Raw genomic sequence first — 25862 nt, 5'->3', positions numbered from 1 at the left:
GGGGGCTTTATTTTTTGCTATTTCCTTCAAAGCAGCTTGAACTTCTGCCTTCATCACCATAGGCTCTGGCTCAAATGCTATTTCATTAAATTCTTCTGTATCTGCCAATTCCTTTTGGTACAATGACTCAGTATATTCCTTCCATCTTCTTTTGATACCTCTTGGATCATTTAACATTGTGCCTGAAGCATCCTTGATTGTAGCAACTCGAGGTTTGAATTGGGTAGCCAACCGTTAACACATTTGACACATCAGTGTCACAGTATTCAGCCTCACAGCAAACAAAAGTGACTGCGGTACAGCAACTATAGAGTTTCTAGAGCCATCTTATTTAGGAAGTGGGTGCCACTCCTGCTTCCAAGCCTGTCTTAATCAAGGAACTCCACCAAACACTGTCCACCATGGGTAACCATTACGGCATCTGAAACACCAGTGGCACTACGTTCAATATCACAGCAACCTCAAGTTACCTCAGTACAGCAAATTGACAGACAAGTGCTGTACCACTTAGAAGAATGTTTGTCCCAAATACAGTTAACACTCAGGACTGTGGCCCTTGGGCCCAACCAACTTTTATATACAAAGACCCTCCCACCATGTCCTGATTGACTCTCAATAAGAAGCTTCACACATGAGCTTCCAAACTGAATCAGTATGGTTAGAGAATAAAATATATTGAGCCTCTGTTCATTCGTGGAGCCAAGAATAAAGTCACTCTAACAGACCACACACATTGAGAGTAAAGAGGATCCTCACAGAAAATCAGGATGCTGTTGACACAAAACAAGGGAATAGATGCTGGGCCTTCCCAAAGATGTCCACTAATCCTGGATTCAACCACTCACCTGCAAATTTGGGTTAATCCTTCATTTTTATGGTTCAGATATCTCTGGAAATATTACAGATTCTCACTCCATACATAACTGTGAGAGTAGGGATCTAGGAAGACCCTCAAACTTCCCACAAGAAAGGAAATAGAGTGCGTTTCTGCCTCCTTCCCAAACCCTGCCAGACTTGGGTAGCACGGAACTTGATGCCGTTGCAGATTTGAAGCTGTAGATAGGATAAGCCTTCTGGGAGTCCTGGACTCCCTTCTGTCTGATTCACAAGCATCCTTGTGAAGCAGAGCTCATACCCCGTATCTATCCTCCCACCAGGTAACCACGGCAACAACTTCAGGATCCATGTCAGCAATGGACTTCTGATGCGAGGGCCCAGGCCACTGGACAGGGAGCGGAATTCATCTCACGTGCTGGTGGTGGAGGCCTACAATCACGACCTGGGACCCATGAGGAGCTCTGTCAGGGTGAGGCTAGGGGCGGGACTCGAGGGCACAGCTGGTGGAGGTGCCCACCGCTGACCCAGGGCTGGGTGACATCTGGAGCCACGAGGAGGTGGTGATGTCACAAGCTTACCCCAGCTGAGTGCTTGCATGAGTCATTTTGACCTGTCTAAGCTTCCGTTTCCCCAGATCTGAAAGGGGACACAGATACTGATCTGATAGTCCAAAAGGACAAGTGTCTATGTCCCTATGAAGCTCTGGGATGAGCTGAGAAAGCCTCATATATATTAGTTTGGAGATGTGTGTATTACTGACCTCATTTTACAGACAAGGAAACTGAGGCACAGAGAAGCTGCTAGTGATAAAATACTGAACACAGGCCTCCTAAGTTCAATTCCCTTTCCACTGAACATATAGCAAAAATATTCCAGTCACTGCTCCCAGCTGCCCCAGAAAATGTGGTTTAGGCACGCTCCTGCCCAGTGACAGATGTGACTGAGATGGACAGGAAGACCTCTTAAGGTCATATCCCACCACACAGACCCTTCCCCTGAACAGGTGGGAGGTGAGTCAGGCACTGGATGTCATGAGTGGGAGGGAGATGGAAAAGTCGGCGCAAGGAAGAAGCAGGGACTTTTACCAGAACTGAGTGGGACACAACCAGCCCCTCTTATCTGCCCCATCTCTGCCCCACTGTTTCCTCCAGGTTGGAAACAATGAGCAGAAGCGTACCTGGCCCTCCCCCAGGGTGCACTGGGGAGAAGGTGACTCAGTCCTTGGCCCAGCTCCAGCAAGAGTTGGGGCGTGATGAGGTCAGGATGGAGTCCTTAAGAGCCTCTCCATCCCAGAGCTGCAGACGCAGGGATGGCCTAGGGGGTGCGACCCATCAGGCTCTTACCCTTGGGACTGCTTGCAGGGCTCTCAGACCAGTCAAACACGCCTCCCAATGAGTGCGCCAGAGCAGATCCGCGAGGCTCCAGCTCCTTCCCCGCATGTTCACAGGCAGATCCGCACGTCAGCACCTGCACATGCAGCTTGGGCCCAGGCACTCCAGGCCTGAGGTGTGGCTCCTCACTTCCCAGACTGTGAGAAGCAATACCTTGCCTCCCAGGAACAGCCATGCACATCTCTCCAGAGCCTGCTGCTCTCCAGTCTTGGGCATTGTGGTTACAAACCTCTTTTATTTTAGCCACAAGCCTTTTTAGAAAAAAAAAATAAAAAATTATATGCAGTGTCCCAGGATACTGTGTAAGAGAGATCAAAGCCAGGCTTTGCTGACTGGTGCCGGGGAGGGACTGTGAACCTCCTGTGGTGCCCACCATGTGCTTTTTTAATGTTCTCTGAGGGGCCTCTGGTGGCGAAGTCCATAGGGAGTTGAACTGCTAACTCAGACCCCGTGCCACTTCGGCGGTTCTCATCCACCCCATGGGAGGAAGATGGGCAGCCTTCTCCTGTGGGATTTGGAGTCTCTCAAAACCCACTAGAGCATCTCTGAGTCAGTTTTAATATATTTATGTACTTTAAATAATTTACTCCTCAAAACAGCTGTTTGGAGGTGGATTATTGTTACACCCTTTTTACAGATGAGAAAACTGAGACAATTTGCTCAGGGTCACACAGTAAGAGCTTGAAGGGGACTTCAAATCCATGCAATCAGCTGGAATCTGGTCGCTTAAGTACAGTATATGTTGCCCTGCCCAAGACTCATCAGAACACAATTGGAAACCATTGCCTTAACCCCAAAGAACTCCTCTTTAAGGGGGGTTTTGGGGGGCCAGCACCTGGAGCAGGGTCTTGATTGCCCTTAGTCCTCAGCCTCAGGTTAACTAGGACCTTCCTGAAGACCACGTGAGGGTCCTGTGCATGTAGACCCCTTTCCCTGCTGCAGTAGAGATGGTTTATCTGGACCGTCCATGTTCCCCAGTTCTTAGAAGCTCCGGTTGCTTAGTGGTAAGAAGCTGTGCTGCAATCCCAGAGACATGCAGTTCAAACCCACAGGGGGAGGCTGGGCAGTCTCCTCCCATGCAATTTACTGCCTCTGAAACCCCACTGGAAGGTCAGCTGTGGATCAGTTCTGACTCAGAAGCACATAACAATACAACTGGGGAAACCAGCCCAGGGCAGGGGCTTGGGAATATACAGTGACTGTTCCCCATAGAGACTGGTGCACACATACACATATATACATGCACATATACACATGCCACGTGCATGCATGTACACTTACCATGTGCATGGACGTATGAATTATGTACAGGCGTGTACACTGCATGTATGCATACAGACACAATATCCCGTACACTCGTGTACACCGATGTGCACTCACATAGACATGCCTACACACACCTTCCCTCCCACTTCTGGGCCAGGAGCAGTCGCTTCTGCAGGCCCCGAAGGGCCTCTGTGCTTCCTGTACACCTGCGTCTCTCAGGTTTGAAAACCACACATGTCTTGTCTCCTGACTCTGCTGCTAAAAAGGAGGTTGAAACTAAGAAGAGCATAGAGGCAGATAGAGAGACTAGGGCTCTATACCCTCCCTCCAGTTTCTTAGCACTCGCTTCTTATTTCTCCACGGGACTTGTAACTATATGTCTTTGAACAAGCTGACTCCAGAAGGTGAAGGTTCACAGCTTTGAAAGATAGAGGACTGTTTACAGAAAGAAACTTCCCAGAATTTATCCATGCAAATTCCACACCACACTTGCCACACCCAGTGCCTCTCTGGCCAAGTTCTGGTAACCAAACCTAGACAGTTCTGGCCTGCAAACAGCTGTCCCCTGCGGTGGGCACTTTAATTTGCATTGGGGTTCTGGATGTCTGGACACAAAAATGCTGATGACAGGCAGAGCAGGGGGATCCCCCAGAACAGGGAAGTAGAGAAGTTTTTCACTCTCAAAGGCCTCTCTTCTTCACCCCCTAGTTCTGCCATCCCACTCCACTTCACCCCTCACTACTGTCAGATGGCTGTTTTCTGCTTATTCAATCCTGAAGCTAGTTCCCCAGCTCAGTCCAGAGGAGAAACCAGGCTAGATGCAGAAACAGTGCCAATCAGAAATCAAATGTGCACATTCCCGGGTCACAGCATCTCTGGCCCCTCCGTTAATTCTGAGTACTGCACGTGGGCTCTGTGTTAAGTGTCGCTGTCCCTGCTCCCTGTGCACCTGTCCCACTGTGCAAGCTCCTGTCGGCCCTGGTTCTGTTAGACGTGGACGAGGTGCTGCTCCTGTACAGTCCTTGAGCCAGTGCATCCTCCAAAAAATGCAAAATAGCAACAATAGTACTTTTCATATGTGTCTCTGCTCTTGAGTTGATTTCGACTCCTGGCAGCTCCATTGACAGCAGAACTGTGCTCCTCTTGGAGGTATTTTGGTTGTGTCTCCACAGTGGCTGGCTTTCGGAGGTGGCTTTTCAGAGTATCTGCTTCAGTTAGCAACTGAGCATGTCAGTCATGTGGGCCACCTGGACCACCAGCTCATCCTCAGCACAGAGAAATAGCATGAAAGCTGGGAGACCAGGGCTAGCACGCACGTACTCCCTCTCTCCCCAACCTGCCCAGTGACTGTGAGGCCTTGGGCAAGTCACTTTCCTTCTCTGGGCCTTTGATTCTTCATCTATAAAAAGAGACCGAGCCGTGGACCTCAGCATTCTGTAACTATAATGGAGACATGTTCCCTCTCCGCCAACCTGGCTCTGCTGGGCATGGTCTAGATCCTGCCCACACGTGCTCCAGCCATGCGCTGGGGGGTCAGGAGGGTTGGAAGGAGATTACCGAAGGGACAGTGGTGCTGATTTCTAATAAAAAACGTGGCTTTCTATAAACACCTTTTCAACTTAGTTATATTTATGACACAACATACATGAAATGAAAGCCATATAAGCAATAAAGAAAATATTCATAATTTAGAATAGTCATGGTAAGGTGGTGGCCCTCAGGAGCAAATGCTGAGAAAGGATTCTGGTGAAAGTGATTTAATAGGAAGTGTCCCCCAGAAAAGTCTGAAAGGGCGTGGGACCAGGAAGGAGAAGAGACCATCGAGTGGGAAGGGATGACTCAGTCCCACAGTGGAGATTGGTGCTTGGGAGAGAGTTCCAGAAAGGGCCTGGCCAGGACGAGGGGTCTGGGCCAGGGCGAGGGAGCCAGAGCCTTCAGAGGCCACACCCACCAGTCCCAGGTTCTGCCCTCCCACTCTCTTTAAGAGATGCCCCCACAAAGAGACCCCAGCTGTATGCTGGACGTCATCAGTCTCAGAGAAGGCACACTTTGGGGTACATGAGAACACCCTCTGCTGCAAGCATCCTTATCCTTTGTAATGTATTTTCTCAGATATGTAGTAGTATTTAAATAATGTTGCTGTAAAGGTTTCCAAGACCCCGGCTTATCTTGTCCAAACAGCCCTGTCTGGATTATTATTATATTCCTGCCTCGTCTGGAAGCCCTAAAAGATAACTGGTTAGTCATAGGTTACCCCACATGGTTAATAGCCGAGTCCAAAACAAGTATAAGACAAAAGAAATAACGTGAGCAGGTCGTTTTCAGAACCTGCCATGTATGTTGTGCAATTATGGGAAACCCAACAGCCAAGGCACAGCCCCAGGCCTCCCAGTCACCCTCTAGTCAGGTCCTGGGCTTCTGCCCCACACCCCACACCTAACCACCCATCCCACCCACTCCCACAGGTGATCGTGTATGTGGAGGACGTCAACGACGAGGCCCCTGTGTTTACACAGCAGCAGTACAGCCGCCTGGGGCTTCGAGAGACCGCAGGCATCGGCACCTCCGTCATCGTTGTCCGAGCCACTGACCGGGACACTGGTGAGGCTGGCAGCAGGAGTGGATATTCCCAGCATGTCCAGCCAACTCCTACAAGTCCCTGTCCTTCTCAAAAGTGCCACAGCTCCACCATTCAGCCACCCCCAGAGCCAAGAGGGGCTCCTGGCTCAGACTTGGTCTCACTCCACCAGATTCCCAGACTTCTGGGATCTACTGAAGTTGTCCAGCCCTGGATGGAGAGAGGTCACATCCTTAGAAAGTATGGTTTTATCATCCCAGGACCCAAAAGCTCCCTGCTGACCACTGGCTAGGGACTGGTCAGGGCTAGGAGATGGCTCCTGGGGGCATTCTAAATCAGGAAGCCAGCTGGGCACTCTCCTGTGCCCTGCAGGCTCAGCTCAGGCCTGGCACACCCAGGCTTCTAAAGGGTGCTTCCTTTCCATTCTCAGTGCAGGAATCTGCGAAGGGTTGGCCTGCTTGAGGGCCCTAAGCCCCAGTGCTGGCTGGCCATGGTCATGGTGCAAGATGAAGGATAAACGTGCCTATCACTGTGACGCTCTCTAGGAGATAGCGCCATCTGCATCCTGACCCTAAACCAAGTGCTTCTTGAGGGTCAACCTCCCCACAGGGCCATCCCCTGAGCTCCTGCCCTTCCTTCCTGTCAGAACTGGACCTCCCCTCAGGTAGCTCCTGCCCGTGTCCCTCTCCAGACAGCCCGGCCCACCTCAGGCACAACAGGACGAGAGAGGCATTAATCTGTGGAAATTTCCAAATGGACAATGGGTCATTCTCGGCCTGGCATGTTTGTCACCTCAGACCACATCAGCACCTGTCTCCCACTGGTTCCTGAGCTTTCTTGGACTGGGAACCCCTTTGAGGAACTAATGAAAGCTATGGCCTATGCCCCAGAAAAATGCACATCCATCAGGAGCATGGCTCATCATCCCAGGAAGCCTGGGATTTCTTGGGTCGTTTTATGACCTTTCATCGCCCCTCCCACTTGAAGTCTGTAAGCTCTCAGCTCCTTGTTGTCAGGTGACCTCGAGTCACCTCTGACTCACAGAGACCTTGCCCAGCCCAGCTCTAGCCCCCAGTTAAAGGGTGCCCCTCGAGGCATGATGTTGTTTTTAAGGGCTGTGGAGTCGGAACTGACTCATAGCTGACCCTCCAGTGCGTTTTCAGAGGCAGTAAATCCCATGGGAGGAGATGGCTCATCTTTCTCCCATAGAGCAGCTTGTAGATTTGAACCACAGGCCTTCAGGTTGGCAGCGCGATTCCTTACCACTGTCACCCGAGTTCCCTGGCCTAGTGGTAAAGAGCTATGCTGACTACCTGAAGGCATGTGGTTCGAATCCACAAGTTGCTCTGTGAGACAAAGATGGGCAGTCTTCTCCTGTGCCATTTACTGCCTCTGAAAACTCACTGGAGGGCCAGCTGAGAGTTGGTTCTGACTCGATGATACATAACAACAAGGCACAGTGATTTGGGGGGTGGAGGGGCATAGAGAGAACAGGGAGGTGTCTGTGTCACGAAAGCCCTAGATTCCAGCATCTGAATGAAAACCGAGCTATTCTGGATGCTGTCCCCTTGTCTACCACACTCGGTCAAAGCCCCGGATAAGGAACATTGCCATCTCTCCACCCTGTGCTTCTTCAAATACACAGGGAGGCCCTGGAGCTTCAATTCTGATAGTCTAGGAGCAGAACAAGCCTTTGTGGTGCTGTGGTTAAGGCACTCGCTGCCAACTGAAAGGTTGGCAGTTTGAACCCCCCCCCCCAGCTCCTCTGTAGGAGAGATGGCTCGTCTGCTCTGTAAAGATTTACGGCTTTGGAAGCTCTGAAACCATTCTGCTCTGTCTTGTAAAGTCACTGTGGACTAGACTCTGAGATGGCAATGAGTTTTTGTTTGTTTAAGAGCGGGAACCAGGCGCATCTGACATAGCTCTCATGCTAAGGCCTGTTTCCAGAGAGAATGAGAACAGTGCAGCAGACCTAGCCAATGACAGAGGCTTCCGCTCCATCCTCCACCTTGTCCCACACCGCCAAGGCCCTGGCTCGCCTGCTCCCTCAGGGACAGCACCGGTGTGAGTGTGGGCAGCCGAGGAAGCCACAGGCACCCACGCTCCCACCTGGGACTGCACAGCCTCTTGTGTTCCCCTGCAGGGGATGGTGGCTTGGTGAACTACCGCATCCTGTCGGGCGCAGAGGGGAAATTCGAGATTGACGAGAGCACAGGACTCATCATCACGGTGGACTACCTGGACTACGAGACCAAGACCAGCTACCTGATGAATGTGTCTGCCACGGACCAGGCGCCACCCTTCAACCAAGGCTTCTGTAGCGTCTACATCACTCTGCTCAATGAGCTGGACGAGGCCGTGCAGTTCTCCAACGCCTCTTACGAGGCCACCATCCTGGAGAACCTGGCACTGGGCACAGAGATTGTGCGCATCCAGGCCTACTCCATCGATAACCTCAACCAGATCACTTACCGCTTCGATGCCTACACCAGTGCCCAGGCCAAAGCACTCTTTAAGATAGATGCCATCACGGTGAGGGCCAGGGCTCCCCCTGGGAGCCTTTAAATCTCACCAGCATTTATCAAGCTCCTTCTCCATACCCAGCACTCCCTCTTGGCCATAAAATATACATGAGACAAGTCACTGTAATACATCCCTTTTAATATTTCATGCCAGGGTAAAGTTCTATATCCAGGCAGTCTGGAATCCTTGTTAAATGGCAGTGAAAACTATGTAAGCCTTCATATTTCCCTTTTTACCTTGGCTGTTCTGAAGTTCAGATACGTTCTATGTACATGTTGTTGTTATGTGCTGTCGAGTTGCCTGTGACTCACAGCAACCCTATGTACAACAGCCCTAACCCTGCTCTATCCAGTGCCATTCTCACTGTCTCCAACACACCCACCCCCATTACTCCAGTTACTGAATCAATCCACCTCATCAAGGGTCTTCCTCTCCTTCTCTATCCCTTCACCCTCCCAAGCATGATGTCCCTCTCCAAGGACTGGTCCCTACTTGCAACATGTCCAAAGTTTGTCAGACGAAGCTTCAGAATCCTTGCTTCCAAGACAACATAACAACAACAATAATACATCCCTTTTAATATTTAGTGCCAGGAGAAAGTTCTATATCAAAGCAGTCTGAAATCCTTGTTACTTGGCAATAAAAGCTGTACAAGCCAACCTGTTTCCCTTTTCACCTTGGCTGTTAGGAAACTCAAATATGTTATGCATACATAACAACAATATATCCCTTATACTATTTAGTGCCAAGAGAAAGCTCTATACTCAAGCAATCAGGAATCCTTGTTACTTGGCAGTGAAAACTATACAAGCCATCATCTTTCCCTTTTTACTGTGGCTGTTAGGAAGCCTAGGTATAAGTTCGTGCTTCACTGAACCAGCCACTTTTAGCAAGGTTTCTGGTGCAGATATCTCACCAGTCTGCTCCTATCTGCTGCCCACATCTTTGCTTTATTCTTTTATCAGAATCTCTTTCAAATCCTTTAGAAATAGGAAAGGTAAAAATTAATACGATGTGCTCAACCAGGTCCCGCAGAATTTTGGGAACATAAAGATGGATAAGACCCTTCCTGGCCTCAAAGAGTTCTCAGGCTTAGAAGGGAGGTAGGAAAAACCAAAGATGAAGATCCAAGCACCACACGGGAAGATTGGGAAAGAATTCTAATGGAGTGTTTCTAGGGCATCAGTTAAGGAGAGCATACCTGGCCAGAGACTAGGAAGCCTTCACAGAAGAGTGGTGTCTGAATGGGATTCGAGAGAGATTCCAGGTTTCCAGGGACAGAGGTTCCTGCGGAAGTGATGTGGGGCAGAGGGAGTGGAGGTGGGAGGATGGGAAAGATGTCCAAGGATAGCTGGGCGTGGCATGCTTGGGGGTCTGATGGCTGTGATGTCTTCACTTGTTCCATCTGGCCCCTCCCTGCAGGGTGTGATCACTGTCAAGGGCCTGGTGGACCGGGAGAAGGGCGACTTCTACACACTGACAGTGGTGGCAGATGATGGTGGCCCCAAGGTGGACTCCACCGTGGTGAGTGCATCGCAGGGCAGGTCCCCACAGGTGCAGCCTGCTACACAGACTCAACATTCCCCCTCTAAACCCACACTTTCACCTGCCAGCCCCAGCACATGGCCAGCAGTGAGCAAGGACACTGGGAAGCCCTGGCCAGCACGTGAGGGCAGAGCACGGAGTTGCCTCTTTCCTGTGCCATAGCCTGGAGGGGCTGGGTGGTGCTGCAGGTAGCCAGGCATGCCTTCTGCAGTGGGCTGGGCCAAGGAGATCTCAGACAGGCGGGCTGAAGGCGGGGTACATCCTGACAGCTTGGGAGCGCTAACTATCTGCATTTCTCTCTTCTTCCTCCTCTGCCCTCCTGCTTTCTCTGCCACAGAAGGTGAGTAATCTGTGGATGGTTACCCCCCAAGCCACTGGCTGTGGCCAGTGGTGACTCGAGCCCTGCATGGCACTGAGCTTCCTGCCCTCCTCGTCCAGGAAGAGGACACACAGACAGGCCTGCAGCAAGTCCCAGCTCAGGCCCTCTCATGGCCTCTCCATCCAGCCTCTCTTGGACCCTGGGCCCAGGCCCTTCCCCAGCACGTCTTTTATGTCCAGCCCTGCGTTTATGCCCAGGCTAGTCCTCTGCACCTTTCCCAGGCTGGCGATCTGGGACACGAGGTGTGCCAACAAAGGTGTAACTGGAACACACATTGAAAAAAACACTAGCTCTGTTCCTCACTGGCTGTGTGACGTGGGCAAGTTGCTTAACCTGTCTGTGCTTCCCCTTCTAAATGAGAGCTATCCCTGTAGCCCTGCCTTGGGCGAGTGTGTGTGTGTCTCTGTGTGTGTGTCTGTGTAATGGCTGTGCAGAGGAGAGCCCTCTGTAAGCTCCTCCCCGGAGGAGGGCTGTGATGAGAGCATGCTCCGTGTCCCCATTTACGGTGAAGCTGTGCAGGAGACACCATCCCACTCTGAAAGTCAGTGTAAGGACTATGTGAGCTGCACAGAGCAGGGTCAGGGTGGGTGCTCAGGGAAGGCAGCTCTGGACTCCATGTGTCACCGCTGCTGAGGGGTGAAGCCACGGGAGAGGACAGTGATGGTAGCAGAAAGCCTCGTGCTGGGAGCACATAACGTGACGATGTGAAGATGAAAGACACTATTCCAACAACCATACCACTAAGCAATGGGGAAAGGGAGAGGTGTCAGACAAGGCAGCCTGAAGCATGCTGGTAGGAAGAGGTGACCAGGCTAGAGGGAGTACCTGAAGGGTGCCCCGTGGAGGTGGGATCCTGAGCTGATAATTAGAATATTTGACCACCTATTCCATTTGGGCACTGGCTAATCAGGCCAGACACCATCCATGACCACCTCTTACCCACATGGGGTGTCTAGCTCCTAATCAGGGCCACACTTTCACCCTTTCTGGTGTAAAAGGACAGAAGCCAGAGAGTGTCCAAGGCAGAAACCAACTCTTCCTTAGGGTCCTGAGCTTTGAGGGTCCACGGAGATCCTGGCCCCAGTGACCGTGGTTACAGCGTGACTGAACCTGGAGGCACAGGCTCCCTAAGCCCATGGAGCTAGTCCAGGGGTGACGAGTCTACAAGCAACAGTGAACCCACTTGGGTGCCCAGCCAGCAACCAGGGAGCAGAGCCCTTGGGTGGGCAGTAATGGGTGGGTGCTTTGTGCCATATAGCTTCCCTCCAAGGCTACCAAGGACAAAGGTCATCTGTCTCTCAGGTGGCCTTCACAGTCAGAGGGTGTAAGGCTCAGAAAGGCTAACTGGTGCCTGTTCACCCACTTCAGTGTCCTCATTTATAAAGTGGGCTGACCCTCAGTTGTGATAAGGAATCTGGGAGTTGAGGCTAGGTTTCACCAGGCAGACAGCAGGGATGGTGGGGTGCCCCCCACCCTGGGACTGCTGGAACCCCTCCCACACGGAGACCCACTTCCTTTGTGTGGCTGGCCAGCTGCCTCGGAGTGTCTTCTGCTCAGCCTCTTTGGGGGCAGTATAGTTCCAGTCACCCAACTCTTTTGCAGGAAATAAGGCCCCCCCACTGCCCGTTGACTCTGTCCTGGCTTCCTCCCAGAGGCTCCCAGTGTCTGCCCCAGATAAACCAGCTTGCTGAGCCCCGGACACCTCAAATATGCTGGAGTGGAGGCAGGCTGTGGGGCCTTTTAAATGTGGCATCATTTCCTGCGTAAGGCCTGGAACCTTCAAACCACAGCTTACTTACACCTGACTCCTCCCATTGACCAACCCCCCCCCTTCCCCCCATCCCCCAGCAGCACTTATAGGCCCTGGGGGCAGGGTGTGGAGGCAGACAGGCTCTGGGCGAGGTGTGGAAGCAGGCAGGAAGGGGCTCTATCATCAGAGCAACACTCATGGGCCCTTGGGGTTAAGGAAGAAAATTTGGACCACAAGCCCTAGACGGGAGACACAAACTATTTCTAATTCCTGTAGCCCGTGGTGCCTGTCATCAGTGGCTAACACTGAGGCTGACTGTTCCTGAGTGGGACGTTTGACAGCCCTCTCACCCCCACCCCAGTCAGCACCATCATCACAGCCGTTATGGGAGGAACACCTACTGTGTGCCAAGCGCTGGGCTGAGCTCCAGGGTAAGACAGGAGACCCAGATCAGACACAGACCCTGCCATCCATCGTGAGCGAGAGACGTGCTTGTTGTCAGGTGCTGTGGGGTCTGCCCTCACTCCCAGCCACCCCATGGACAGCAGAACAAACATCCTGCCTGACCCTGCACCATCCCCACAGTCTGCTGTGTTGAAGCCCACAGCTGCAGCCCTGTGTAAGGGTCTCCCCCCTCTCTCTGGCTGGCCCTCTACTTTTCCAAGTCCAACATCCTTCCCCAGGGCCTGCCTCCTCCTGATAGCATGACCAAAGCATGTCAGACAGACTCTCATCCCCTGCGTGTTCTGGCTGCACTTCTCTCAACAGATTTCTTTGTTCTTTTGGTTCTCAGTTTATTGTTAGATGCCATAGAATCAATTCCACATTGTACCCCACGTGATGGAGTAGAACTTCCTCTTAAGAGGTTTTTTTGGGGGTAATCTTTTCTTTCTCCGCCCCTCCTTGGTTAATCTGTATGAAAGCAGATTGCCAGGTCTTTCCCTCGCCAAGCCCTAGGTGGATTCAGACCACAACCTTTAGGTCAGCAGCTGAGCACTTAACCGTTTGCATCACCTGGCTTCCTTTAAGACATAGCAGAAGAAAGAGAGTGATCAAATGACCACACGAATAAAATGTGTAATGCAAGGAAACGCCCATAGTAAGGTATCAGCTAGTCAGAGAAATCAAGGAGGGCTTTCTTGGGGAGGTGACTCAAGCTGAGAGTCACAGGATGCATAGGAGTCAACACAGCAAAGAAAGATGTTTCAGGCAGAGACCTCATAGTGGGGCGAAGCATGGTGAGTCTAACGAGGCCTTGACTTGAGAGACAGAGCTTGGGGGGTATCAAGTCACAAGAGGCCTTGCTTGTTTTCAAGTGCAATAGGCCTTATCACTGTCCCTTTACCAATGAGCACATTCCTTGACTAAAATTCATGGCAGATGGGCAGAGCCAAAGTCTTGGTCAGTAGGAAAACAGAACTGGGACCCTGAAACTTTTTTTGTTTTCTCCTTTATCCCTTCACGAATTCTGGGGAGCTAGATGGTCTTGCCTCCATTTTTATGCAAATAAATGGAAAACCAGAGAAGTTGATTTATCCTAAGTCACACAGCTAGTAAGTAGCCTGGCTGATCGCCTTCTCAAGCCTGGGCTCCGGCTACTCTGGTTCTGTTTCAAGATGAGGGAATGTGGCCAGACCTGACTGCATAGAGCCTAGTCAGGAGCGAGGACAGAGTGGGATTTCCAGTGCAGTGTGGAGGGATCTGTGTGAATGGGGAGCCCCTGAACCTCCCGGTCCCTGAGTGAGGTGAGGATGGAGTCTGGCTGCGCAGAACAGTGGGAAGAGCCCTGCCCTGGGAATCCTACAGCCCAGGCCCCTGCTCTGCTTCCTTATCAGTGGTCCCAGCCCTGTGACCATCACCAGATAGAAACTTGCCCACAGCAGGGCCTCTCTTCCTGCTTGCTGTGCAGCCTCTGCTGAGACCTGCACCAAGGACCTGAGACAGTGCGCCCTTGGCTTGCACTCTTCCCGCGTTCAGTTTTATCTGATGGTTGGAAATTCCCCTCTTCCCCTTCTACACTTTCCCTCCTGACTGATGGCCAGCTTCATCCTGCTTCTGGGCCAGAGTTCCTTCTGATCCAGAGGAGGCAAACAAGGTGGCCCACAGGCTGTTATCCGTCAGTCAGATGTGTTTTCAATGGCCTCCACTTAATTTTCTTCTTTAATTTTCACTGTTGGCTAAGTCATTAGGAGACTTTCCACCTTCCATGTGGAGGCTCTAGTGGCTTAGTAGTAAGGAGTTGTGCTGCCAACCCAAAGGCAGATGATTCGAGTCCACCAGCAGCTCCATGGAAGAAGGATCGGCAGTCTCCTCCCGTGAGATTTACAGCCTCTGAGAACTCACTCGAGGGTCAGCTGTGGGTCAGGTCCCACTCAGCAGTGCATAACAACGCTGAGGGAGACCCAGGTTCAGTTCCTGGCCCGTATACCTCATCTGACAGTGGAAGCTTGCATGTTGCTGAGATGCTGCACCCTATAACGGCATTCCCAAACTAAAGTAGACCAGGAAGAAAGGCCTGGCGAGCTACTTCTTAATTATCAGCTGGTGATATCCTGATGGGTCACCCAGTCCGAGCCACACTGTGTCATGGAGACGGGGTCATCATGAGTCACATTCCAACTCAGCAACCGCTAGCAATGATGATTTCATGTGAAAATCTGGATTTTTAGTTTCTTCTGAAAAGCAGCCCCACTCCTGCTTCAGGGTCAGAGTTCCTTCCCCTAATCCAGAGGAGGCAAACAAGGAGGCCCCAGGCTGTATCAATTCAAATCTACCAGCTGCTCCATGAGAGGATGGGCAGTCTCCTCTTGTGCGATTCACCGCCTCTGAAAACCTGCTGGAGGGTCAGCTATGGGTCGGTTCCAACTCGACAGCACACAATAACAAAACCCTACAAAAGTAGGAAGCCAGTTCCAAGCCAGCTTTCTGTGACAGATTCGGAGTTGAGCGTTTCGGGTGTGTGTTTTCCAGCTTGCCCAGTGTGCACTGCCTCTTAGGCCTTGGAAGCTCCTCGCCAGGCCTCTTCCCTCACTTTCCTGGTCCCCAGCACTTCCTGTGGGTGCAGCTCTATGGATCGAGTCTCTCACACCTCTGCTGCTAGAAGACAAGGGCTTCTTGAGGCCTTTGTAAACCAGAGATTGGCCCAGGTCAGCTCTGAAAGCTCGCTGGAGTCTGGAGCCAGTTAGGAGTCTGGTCCACTCTGGACACAGTGAGCTCCCAGTGTTTAGGGACAAGGAGGAGAAGGAGGCAGGGGTTTCTGACCACGACTGTCCCCCAGGTCTATATCACTGTGCTGGACGAGAATGACAACAGCCCCCAGTTTGACTTCACCTCCGACTCAGTGGTCAGTGTGCCTGAGGACTGTCCTGTGGGCCAACGTGTTGCCATGGTCAAGGCCTGGGACCCTGATGCTGGCAGCAACGGGCAGGTAAGCACCAAAGGAAATAGCCCAGCTTCTCTCTCTGTCTCTCTGTCTCTCTCTGTCTCTCTCTCTCTCTCAGCAAGAGAGTTCTCATCCAAGTCAGTCCCTGTCCCCAAGCAGCACCACCCAGCACACTCCCCTTCAGTCAAAACCACACGGCAACTTCATAGCATGTCCAGGCCGTTTGGTCCAGGTCAGGCCACATAGACACAGAAGCTTTAAAGATTGGCCACAACTTAGCAAGGTGCAAACAAGAAGGTTAAATGTCTTAGTGACATTGTGTCACCCTTATCCACAAACCACGCAGCATCTCACACTAGTGTGGCAAGCCAGAAATCAGCCCAAACACACACACAGCCATCCCTGAGACACAATACACTCCTCCCCGCTGCCCCTCACTCCAGCTGATGTGGACGGTGGGCTGGGGTCCTCCTCCTCTTTGGCTCTTACAAGCCTTGGTCAGCTGTTGCTTAGCCCTGAGCCTCCTCTCTCTGAACTGAAGATAGTGCTTCATGCTATTTGTACTTTCCCCTCAGCCCTGGGAAAACATCAGAGAGGCAGGGGTCAGACCCAGCCCTCCTGGCCCCTCAACCAGTGTGCTGACCTTCCCAGGCCCTGCACTGTCAACCAGTTTGAGAGAGATGAATTACTTCTGCATAAAATGTTCTAATCTCAGGTTCACATACTGAGCAAAGATACGCAGCAAGGATCAGGCAGTCCCCCTTGGCCTGACCTAGCTGCCTACCCTCCCTGTGTCCTCCCCCTCCCCCTTTCTCCTCCCCGACAGGTGGTCTTTTCCCTGGCCTCTGGCAACATCGCTGGAGCCTTTGAGATCATCACAACCAACTATTCCATTGGTGAAGTGTTTGTGGCCAGGCCCCTGGACAGAGAAGAGCTGGACCACTACATCCTCAAGGTATATCCCTGGCTAGGACATCACTGCTGGCCCAGTGGAGGGCCTTATTCACTGCCCCTCTACTAACACCAGGTGACATGGGGACAGCATTATGGGCTGAGATGGTTGAGAAACTGAGTGAGGCCAATCCAGGAGAGAGGTCCAGGGAGGGGTCTTCAGAGCAGGAAGCAGCTGAGGTGATACTCCATCTGAGATACGAGTGGGGAAAGGAAGCCTGGGAGAGTTGAGAGGCCCAGAACTTGTCCATGAACTCTGTGTGACTTTATTTACCCTACCTGAGTCTCATTTTCCCCACCTGTGCAATGGGCACACACACACACACACACACACACACACACACACACACCGCTCCAGTCTTTTCAAGGTATAAGCAGGCACAAAGATCCCCTTTACTGCTGAATTTCTGTGACGAGCGTTTTCTGCAGAGAGGTCCAGGGCCGTGGGGTGACACTCTTTAAAGGGCCCTGGGCTGCTGTAGCACTCACTGCTGACCCACTAGGTCAGGCGCATTGGGCCTCTTAAGGACAAGCTCAAGCTTTTTGAGAACCCCTATGTCTGATGAAAGGATTGTTTGGGGCTCCCCCTATCACCAGAGACCAGCTCTAAGTGCAGGGAGCACAGGCCTTTAAAACAAAAGGCAAATGTCCAAGGTCAACTGGCTGGCCCAGGTCCATGGTCATGTGAAGACACAGCCCAGACAGTCAGGAGGCATCAGGAGGTAAAGACCTGGGCACACTGGAGTCAGATTCTAAGCCAAGGTGCTACGTAGACAAGGGAGGGGCAGGAATTACTTAGGGGAGTAGTGGGGAGAGAAGGTGGAGGAATCCAGGCCTCACTCGGGATGATGGGCTAGCCAGGCTCCATTCTCCCCACAAGCAGACAGCCCTGGACTCCCCGTTCCTGGGCCTCCTCACTCCTCCCATTAGCCCTGACTCCAGTCATCCTTCCCCCCAAAGGTTGTGGCTTCCGACCGTGGCACCCCTCCACGCAAGAAGGACCACGTCCTGCAGGTGACCGTTCTAGATGTCAATGACAACCCTCCAGTGATCGAGAGCCCCTTCGGATACAACGTCAGTGTGAACGAGGTGAGGGCATTCCCACCACACAGCTGCTGTGGTCAGTGGGCGTGAGTTGCCTGGGAAACCCACAGATTACTGGGATCGTATTCTACCATATTATGCACACAATTCCCCGAGTCTTCCACTAGGCAGTGAGGTTAAGGAAACGGGAATTATGACTGGCTTTTCCACAATACCACCCCAGCACCTGATCTAGTCCCAGAACTCCCTGCCCTGTGTCTTGATGAGGAGCAATAAAACCACCTAACAGGGAACACAGGGTGACCCTGTAATACAGAGCAGAACCGTCCGTGGGCATGCCTTGGCTGGAAGCGTCCAGGAAGGAGCTGGCCCGGGCTTGCCACCTGTGTGGTCAGTGCGTGAGTTTGAACCACAAACCTGCAAGTTAGCAGTCACGTGTGAAAACTCTTTCTACCACCACACAATCACCAGCAGTCAGAAGTGGTTTGAAGCAAACGGCAGGGAATGGAGTTTATCCTTAAAGGGCCAAGAACTGTTTCTTTGTCCAAGCTGAGAGTGAGGTACTGCAGGAGACCATCCGCCCACATCACTGGCTGTCACACCAGGTGGCATGGTCACTGAGGTGCAATAGCACAGGGGTAGCGTCCAGCTGCAGGCCATCCAGCCTTGATTCATATCGTGGCTCTCCGGAGCCTGGCTGTATGGACTTGTGGAAATCACACCTTTGTATCTCAGTCTTCTCACCTGAAAACAGGCTAACATCAGTATCTAACTGATAGGGTTATATAGACAGGATGCAAAGATTCATGCACGACTCAGAAGTAGGTGCCAACAAAGTAGATGCTGATGGCTTGCCACCATCGTCTGCACCATTGTCACCTTGTTCCCAAGTAGACAAGATCAAGTTTTCTAAATGTTACTTTTAAGCCATCTCACAACCAGAAACGATGTGTACTAGACTGCCCCAGAGACCTCGAATCCAGATTGACCACTCTCCTGTTTTCTTTACAGAATGTGGGTGGGGGCACAACTGTGGTCCAGGTGAGAGCCACCGACCGTGACATTGGGCTCAACAGCATCCTGTCCTACTACATCACCGCGGGCAACGACGACATGACCTTCCGCATGGACCGCATCAGCGGCGAGATCACCACACGGCCTGCCCCACCAGACCGTGAGCACCAGAGCTTCTTCCACCTCGTGGTCACCGTGGAGGATGAGGGCACCCCCACCCTGTCGGTGAGTCATGGGGCGACCTCAGAGAGGGAGGGCTGTAGAAGGAGCTGTTACACCTCGGTGTTAGAGCATCAAGATGGGTACACAAGGAGCCCCACCAAGTGGGAGAATCCTTGGGAACACTTGTCTCAGCTTTAATCCATCAGCCCGCAGCATTTGCGGAGTGCCTGTTGTATGCACCGTGGGAGTCTGTTTTTCCCAAGCCTGCTGGGAGCTTCACTGAGGGCTCTTTGCTTGCACAGAGCAGCTCTGTGCACTGGCATAGGTGAACCCCGTACATCAGGCTGCCCCAGGAAGCAGGTAGGAGCCAAAGTCATTTCCACAGGTCACTTGCCAAGCTGTGTATCTTTGGAGTCACACTGACCAATATAGTGACTTCGTGCCAAAATGATAGTTGTGCCCTCTGACCCTTTTCCTTTTGGTCTTGCTGATGTGGCATACTGTCACAAAACATCAGAGTGGAGGGCTTAAGGGTCCTGTGATCCAATCTCATGCTCGCTTCAGGATGAATCATCCTTCCTGGTCATCTTTCCAGTAGCATTTAGTGACACAATTGACTGCAAATGACAGAAATGTAACTATAGAGTCATAAATAAACCAGAGTGCTCTGGTGGCCTAGTGAGTAAGGAGTTGCACTGCCAACCCAAAGGCTTGAGGTTTGAATCCAACCAGCTGCAACTCAGGAGAAGGATGGGCAGTCTCCTCCCATGCAGTTTACTGCCTCTGAAAATCCACTGGAGACTCTGATCTGTGTTAGTTTTGATTCGATGGTACCAGACAACAACATATCTTTCCTACATAAAAATTCTGTAGACTGTTATGAATGTTTCATGCTTAGTGATTTCAGAGCAATTGGCCTTTACCTCATGGTTGCAAAATGGCTGCAATAGCCCCAGCTACTGTTCAAGGTCTGCAAGATTGAAGAAGGAGATGGGGCGTGAAAGCTGGATGGAGAGACTGTGGGGTGGAATAGGAAGTGAGGGGAAGTGGGAGTGATTTGCAGACTGAGAGGAGGAATTTGGAGTCAGGGGCCTGGGGCCAATATGACAGGCAAGCCAGAAGCTCACAGAATACTCACAGAATAGGTTTTGTCACTTGTGAAAGAGATTATATTGCCTTCATAGGTGTTTTTGGAACATCAATTTAGATCATGTCTGTGAAAGTATTTGGTAAGGCAAGAGGAGGGGGAGGAGGATGAGGATTGGATCAGCGTTGTTTTACAATAACGCTGCATTACAAGCCAAACTTTAGAGGCATAGACAGCAACCATTTATTCAGCCCATTTCTGCAACCCAGCTGTGCAGTTCCAGCCTCTGTCAGCTGGCCTCCCTCTGGCCTCTGGTCTCCTCAAGCTCAAACTGTTGCTGCTACTGGAACGACACTCTCAGGGCCAGGTGATGTTGCCCAATGTAGGGCAACATGTCAGCCAGGTGATGGTGCCTCCAGGGTTGGCTGGCTAGTGGCTGAAACACCTGGGTCATATTCCTCTCCTCTTCACCTCACACAGCAGGAGGCAGGGGAGGCCTGAAGGAGGCATCAATTTTTTTCATTGCTTAAAAGATGAGGCTCTGTGAGATCTTGGATTTGATTAACCAAAGTTCCCCAGAAGCCAAGAGAACCCTGTGTCTGATATCCTCCCAGCTCCACTTTCTTCTCTTTGTCCTCTTCCCCAGTTTCCTGACAACTGGGCATTCCTGAAAACAGCCTGTGCTGGCTCCATCCGTGTCACCCAAACAGCTGTGCTCTGAGGGGCATCCGGGCCAGCCCTGAGCCCGGCACACAATGGTGGCCTACCCGCCAGGGAGGTCATTGTGCAGCCTCAGTCCTCTGGCCGACTCCAGGCCACGGGCAGGGAGGCCAGGCCTAGGGGGCCATCTAAGGGACAGCAGGAAGACCCTCCCTGCAAGAGGAAGGGCTGGGCCCAGAGAGGAAGCACAGAAGGTAGTGGGGAGGTCAGGGGCTGAACCCCAGCCTCAAAGGCACTTGGAGGGAGGGGGCAGAGAGGTGAGGAAGGCCCAGTGGCAGCCTCCCTGCCTTGTAAATCACTGCCAACAGGTGGTACAATCCCAGATAACAAGGCTTCTGTGGTGGGGGACCTGAGGAGCCACCTGTCTTGGCAGCACAGTCTCCCACCACCCACTTCTGGTCTGAGTCCCCCAGTGGCAGCCTGGTGATCCCTGAGAGCTGGAGACAATGCTCTTGGCAGCTCACTTCATTTTTTATGTCTTTAGGGCAAAGGGCTCTTCTGTTTATTGAAGTTGAACTCTACTTGGGAAGCCTGTTCCCAGGCTCCAGCTCAGGAAACCCCAGCCTGGCCCTTTCGCTGTTCTCTGAACCGGGATGAAGGAACCCAGACCCTGCCCTTAGCTTTTAGTGTACAATGCTGAGAATCCACTGGCTCAGTTTCTCCAGGAGACCCCAGAGCTTCCCCCTGCCTTATCCTCTGCTATTCACACAAGCCTTTCCTGCTACAAGAAAGTGGGGTTCGTGGTCCCTATGCACGCTGAGAGTCCCATGGCTTCAGAATTTAGGCAGAAAGTGCGGTGGCAAGAGCTGCCATGGGATGGAGCCCATTATGCCAGCAGTGGGGTCTCTGGACCCCTCCCAAGGCCCCACGGAGGCCAGTCAGCACGCAGAGAGGAGCATTCTGGTTCGGATGGGGTGGAGCCAGGAGATCTGGAGATAGGCTCATCTCCTGGGGTGTTGGTATGTCCTGTAGATAAATCCTCATATGTGGCCTTGAGACCGGCCAGGTCCTGAGGTTATCAGTTCAATGACAAGGAAGGAGGCCTGCGAAGAGAGAGACCAAGGCCAGCCTCAGCCTCATCACTGATGTGATGTGTGATAAGACACAAACTTTTCAGGACCTCAATTTCCTCATGCATTATATGGAGCAATTACACCTCTCAGGATTTACTGGAGATAGGGCGGGAGAGGAGGAAAACACAAGAAAGTACACGTGAGCAGGTTCTGGAAAGCACAGATATTGTAACAGAAAAAGCAAAGATGCAGCATGCATCCTATCACTTCCCTCCCCTGTGCCCACAGCACACACTCTGCCTGCTGGTCTCAGCACTTTCTCATGAAGCTTAGTGACTCTTTAGGATACCTCTAAGAACTCGTACCAACGCACCAACGGATGAGGGTTGCTAAGCAAAATCAGTCCTCTGCCTTCTGACCTGGTCCAAGCTGGGGCCCCTATTGATACTGAGGAGATTCTCCCTCCCCAGAGCCAGGTGAGGTAAGAAGAACTGCAGAGCTGGTGGAAACTCAGAGGTGGTCCTGCCTGTCACAGAGCCCTGCGTCCGGGCTGGCCTATCTCCCAGGGGCTGTGTCTCAGTGCCCAGCTCTGCAGCCAGTTGTGTGGCTAGGAAGTTTCTGGATCCAGGTCTCCTGGGGCTCATGGGGCAGTTGAGGAGACACAGGAGGAATGCATAGGAGTGGATGTCTGAGCGGGCCTGGCAGTCAGCGCTGGCTGTGGGCAAAGGTACACCTCGACTGAGCTCCAAGCGTCTGTATCTCAAAAGGCCTTTGCACGCAGCGTGTTGCCTGGCAACTCTGGTTCCCTATTGTGCTCCCTGAGCGAATCTGAACCCAGTCCTCAGCCCTGGCAGGCTAGGCTGGAGGACACCCAGGAGAGCCTCTAATACAGGGCAGGGTCAAGTTCATCAGGGCTACAGTGGCCAGGTGATGGACTAGGGACAGAACTTCTCAAGGATGCACTTTTCCCCTCCCATCATCCCAAACCCCCCACCACAGAGCATGCCCACAGAAGGCAATGCTGCTAGACCCTCAGCCCCAGCACTGGGGCACTGGAGGAGGAGACTCTGGCCAGGTGAATAAGGGCAGAAATTCCTCGAGCCCACCCAGGACCTATCGCCATAGACTCTCCAGATGGGGTCTGTGTGACCCACAGCAGGGTCATCTGTAGTCTTTGTCACATTTTCAGGGAGAATCAAGCAGCCCCCTCCATATCCTAAAATATTCCCTAGTAATGCCTCAGACACTTGCGATGGGAAAGTCTGCTGTTAGGGACCTCTCCAAAGTACTGAAGAGCAGTGGTGTCTCTCTGGAGACTAAGGTGCGTCTGATACAGTCTTTGCTATCACTTGTTATGCATCAGAGAGTTGGACAATGACCAAGGAGGATAGAAAGAGAATTGATGTCTTTGAGCTGTGGTGCTGGAGAAGCGTATTGAGGGTACCATAGACTGCTAGAAAAACAAACAGATTCATCCTGGAAAGGGTTAAACCGGGTGGCTTCTTGGAGGCAAGGATTCTGAGGCTCCGTCTAACATACTTTGGACATGTTGTAAGGAGGGACTGATCCTTGAAGAGGGACATCGTGCTTGGTAGGGTGGAGGGACAGCGCAGAAGGGGAAGGCCCTCTATGAGGTGGGTTGATTCAGGACTCGGGTAATTGGGATGGGTGTATCGTAGACGGTGCAATTGGCACAGCACAGAGCAGAGTTTAGGGCTGTTGTACATACGGTCGCTATGAGTCGCAAGCGACTCAAAGGCACATAACAACAACAGTGTCTCAGACAGCAGCTCCTTCACTTCTTCCTGGACGGAGCAGGAAGTGGAGACCTTTATTAAATGTGAATGCCGGGATGGGTTGTGGGGCTCCAGTTTCTGCTTGGGCGTGGTGGAGATTGTAGGGATGGTAGAGGATAAGGCAGGGTTCCGACCTGTGCTTCACAGGGCCGCTGTGAGTCACAGTCGACTCGACATCTAGTAATTCCTGATTGGATAATGCACTGGTTGATGACTAAAGGTTGGCAGTTCAAAGCCACCCAGCGGCCCTGCAGATATGAGTCAACAAATGCCAACGGTTAATTGTTTGCATGAGGCACCAGTCCTTGGAAAAGGAGACCCTGCTGGGAAAGGTGGAGGGTCAGAGAAAGAGAAGAAGACCCTCGACAGGATGACCTGACTCAGGGACTGTCACAGTGGCTTGAGCGGGACAGAGATCATATGGATGGCACAGTTCAAGCCGAGGTGCAGGTCTTTTGTTCATAGTGTTGCTCTGAGTCTCAGTCAGCTCGATGGCACCTAACAGCAATGACATGACTCAGAAGCTACTCAACAACTCACAGCAATTTCTGCTCTATCTCCCAACAGTGAACCTCTCCCTAAATGCACAGATTGCCCTCCTGGGCCTCAGACAGCACCGTGGATTCAGTCATTTCCACAGGGCAGACTAACACATGCCTACCCTCCACCAGCTTCCTGGGGTGAGGGCACCTGGCATGCACCCCTACTCCACTCTGTGTGCCCCAGATAAAGGTGCTGAGTCGGGCCTTAGAAACAGCCACTCCACAGGTGTCCCCAGAGATGCCCTGCCAGCCCTGGTGGCAGCAGAGGGCCAAGGCCAGCTGCTGTGGGTGGGGCTGTGGGAATGGATGAAGATGGAGCCCTGAGCTTAGAGTAAATTTCACTGAAAACAGGAAACCGCGAAGTTGAGCCGTCACCAGTAAAGGTCCGAGAAGAGCTCGGGGCTGAGAGGAAGTGTGGTAGCTGTTCTTGTTGGGGCTCCTCCCTCTCACAGTTGTAGCAGCCAGCAGGCCTGGGGTCTGGCAGCCAAATTCTTAGAAGTCATCTCAGCCTTGAGGTCAGAAGCTGAGGGATGGGGTCAAGCCGGCCTCCTGCACTGGGAGACAGCGTCTGCACTGTTGCCTTGTCCTTGAACTCCAGGGGCAGCCCAGCCCACCAAGGAGCAGGTGCCATCCTGCCCACTCCTCCCCCAGCGCCCAAGAGCAGTGAGAACAGCACCCTCTTTCTGTAGCAGCTGGCACTGAATGTCCACAGCAGCAGATGGGCTAGAACCGGAGCCCCAGGAACAAGGCAGAAGCCAGGGTTTGCATATTCTGGTAACTTGAATTGTCAGTCACATCACAGGGCCTGGGTTTACTCTCTCCCCAAGGCCCCCTGGCCCTGAGCAAGACCCAGGCATAGCCAAGACATGCAGGCTGGCCCAGGCTTTGGGTCTGGTAAGTGGACAGGAAGCAGGGCCGTGTATCCAGGGGGTATTCACTGCTGCCCAGAGCCTAGAACTCCTGTTCTCATTGGAAGTAACTGAGTCCAGCTCAGCAGAGCCAGCAAACAAACACAGCCAGGAGATAAAGGCCCAAGAGGCACTGCCCCCAAGTTGTCCAGGGTCTCTTGAGGATGTACCCAATCAGACTTGCCCCCACTCACCATCTTGGGCACTGCTTTCCCTGTTTCCACCCCCAGAGCATAGAGACTTCATGCTTTAAGATGCTTTAATTGCAATTGCACAAAGGGCTCCCTCCCCTTGTGGCAAGTATAAAAACATGTCCAGGCCATGCCCCAAAGCTGCAGTGGTGGCAGAGCCCAGAGCAGAAGAGACCCTTCTATGTACAAGGTGCAGGCTTGTCCTCCTCCCAGCCCACTGGCACCTGGCAGGGGAAGACCCAGCTGGGAGGGGAGCCAAGGCTAAAGGCACTGAGGTCACACTGTGGGGGTTAACCCACCATTCTTACCATCTGCCAAGACTGCCGACCCTGTTTGCACCTATTGTCCCGTAGTTTTAATATGACCCCCTTTTCCAGCGTCCTGGTTTGGTATAATGGTTTGGATGATGCTTCATGTTGTCACCTTTCTATTTGCCTGTGCAGATTGGTGGGGGTCAAAGGTGGGATGTTGGGAGATGGAGCTCCTCTCTTCTCATTTTCCCAGCAGGCCCCACACTTCTCCCCCCAACCCATGTGCTAGGCATGGTGCAACTCTGGCCCCCAGTTGCCCAAGATGTCAGCTGGTTCACGGTGACACCAGTACCCGGAGTGTATTTCCTGTTTCGGTACCTCTGGCCACTGAACTTTGGGGACGGAGATGTGTTACCCAATAAGCAAGGTAAACACAGACTTACTAATCTGTACTGAGCCATTTCCCGTGACTTCTGCCACAAAACCTTAAACTGTTCACTACAGGTTCGTAAGTAAGCCCAGTTAAACTGTG

At 52.2% G+C, this 25862-nt stretch overlaps 1 protein-coding gene across 1 annotated transcript in view; it reads left to right on the top strand.

Annotated features, from left to right (window-relative positions):
* The window catches only part of CDH23 (cadherin-related 23), a 523436-nt gene that overhangs the window by 402961 nt on the left and 94613 nt on the right, over positions 1 to 25862 (top strand). Inside the window, exons 28-36 of the mRNA XM_006889037.1 lie at positions 1158 to 1306; positions 5960 to 6095; positions 8216 to 8604; positions 10018 to 10119; positions 10478 to 10480; positions 15547 to 15696; positions 16478 to 16606; positions 17563 to 17691; positions 18658 to 18885. Of these exons, the coding sequence (XP_006889099.1) occupies positions 1158 to 1306; positions 5960 to 6095; positions 8216 to 8604; positions 10018 to 10119; positions 10478 to 10480; positions 15547 to 15696; positions 16478 to 16606; positions 17563 to 17691; positions 18658 to 18885 (1415 nt within the window). The remainder of the gene's footprint in view (positions 1 to 1157; positions 1307 to 5959; positions 6096 to 8215; positions 8605 to 10017; positions 10120 to 10477; positions 10481 to 15546; positions 15697 to 16477; positions 16607 to 17562; positions 17692 to 18657; positions 18886 to 25862) is intronic.

Source organism: Elephantulus edwardii, unplaced genomic scaffold (genome assembly GCF_000299155.1).
Source record: "Elephantulus edwardii isolate Elephantulus edwardi_28Jun2011 unplaced genomic scaffold, EleEdw1.0 scaffold00074, whole genome shotgun sequence".
NCBI classification, from domain to species: Eukaryota; Metazoa; Chordata; class Mammalia; order Macroscelidea; family Macroscelididae; genus Elephantulus; species Elephantulus edwardii.
Note: the sequence above shows the minus strand (reverse complement) of the source record. Positions and strands in the feature narration are given on the sequence as shown.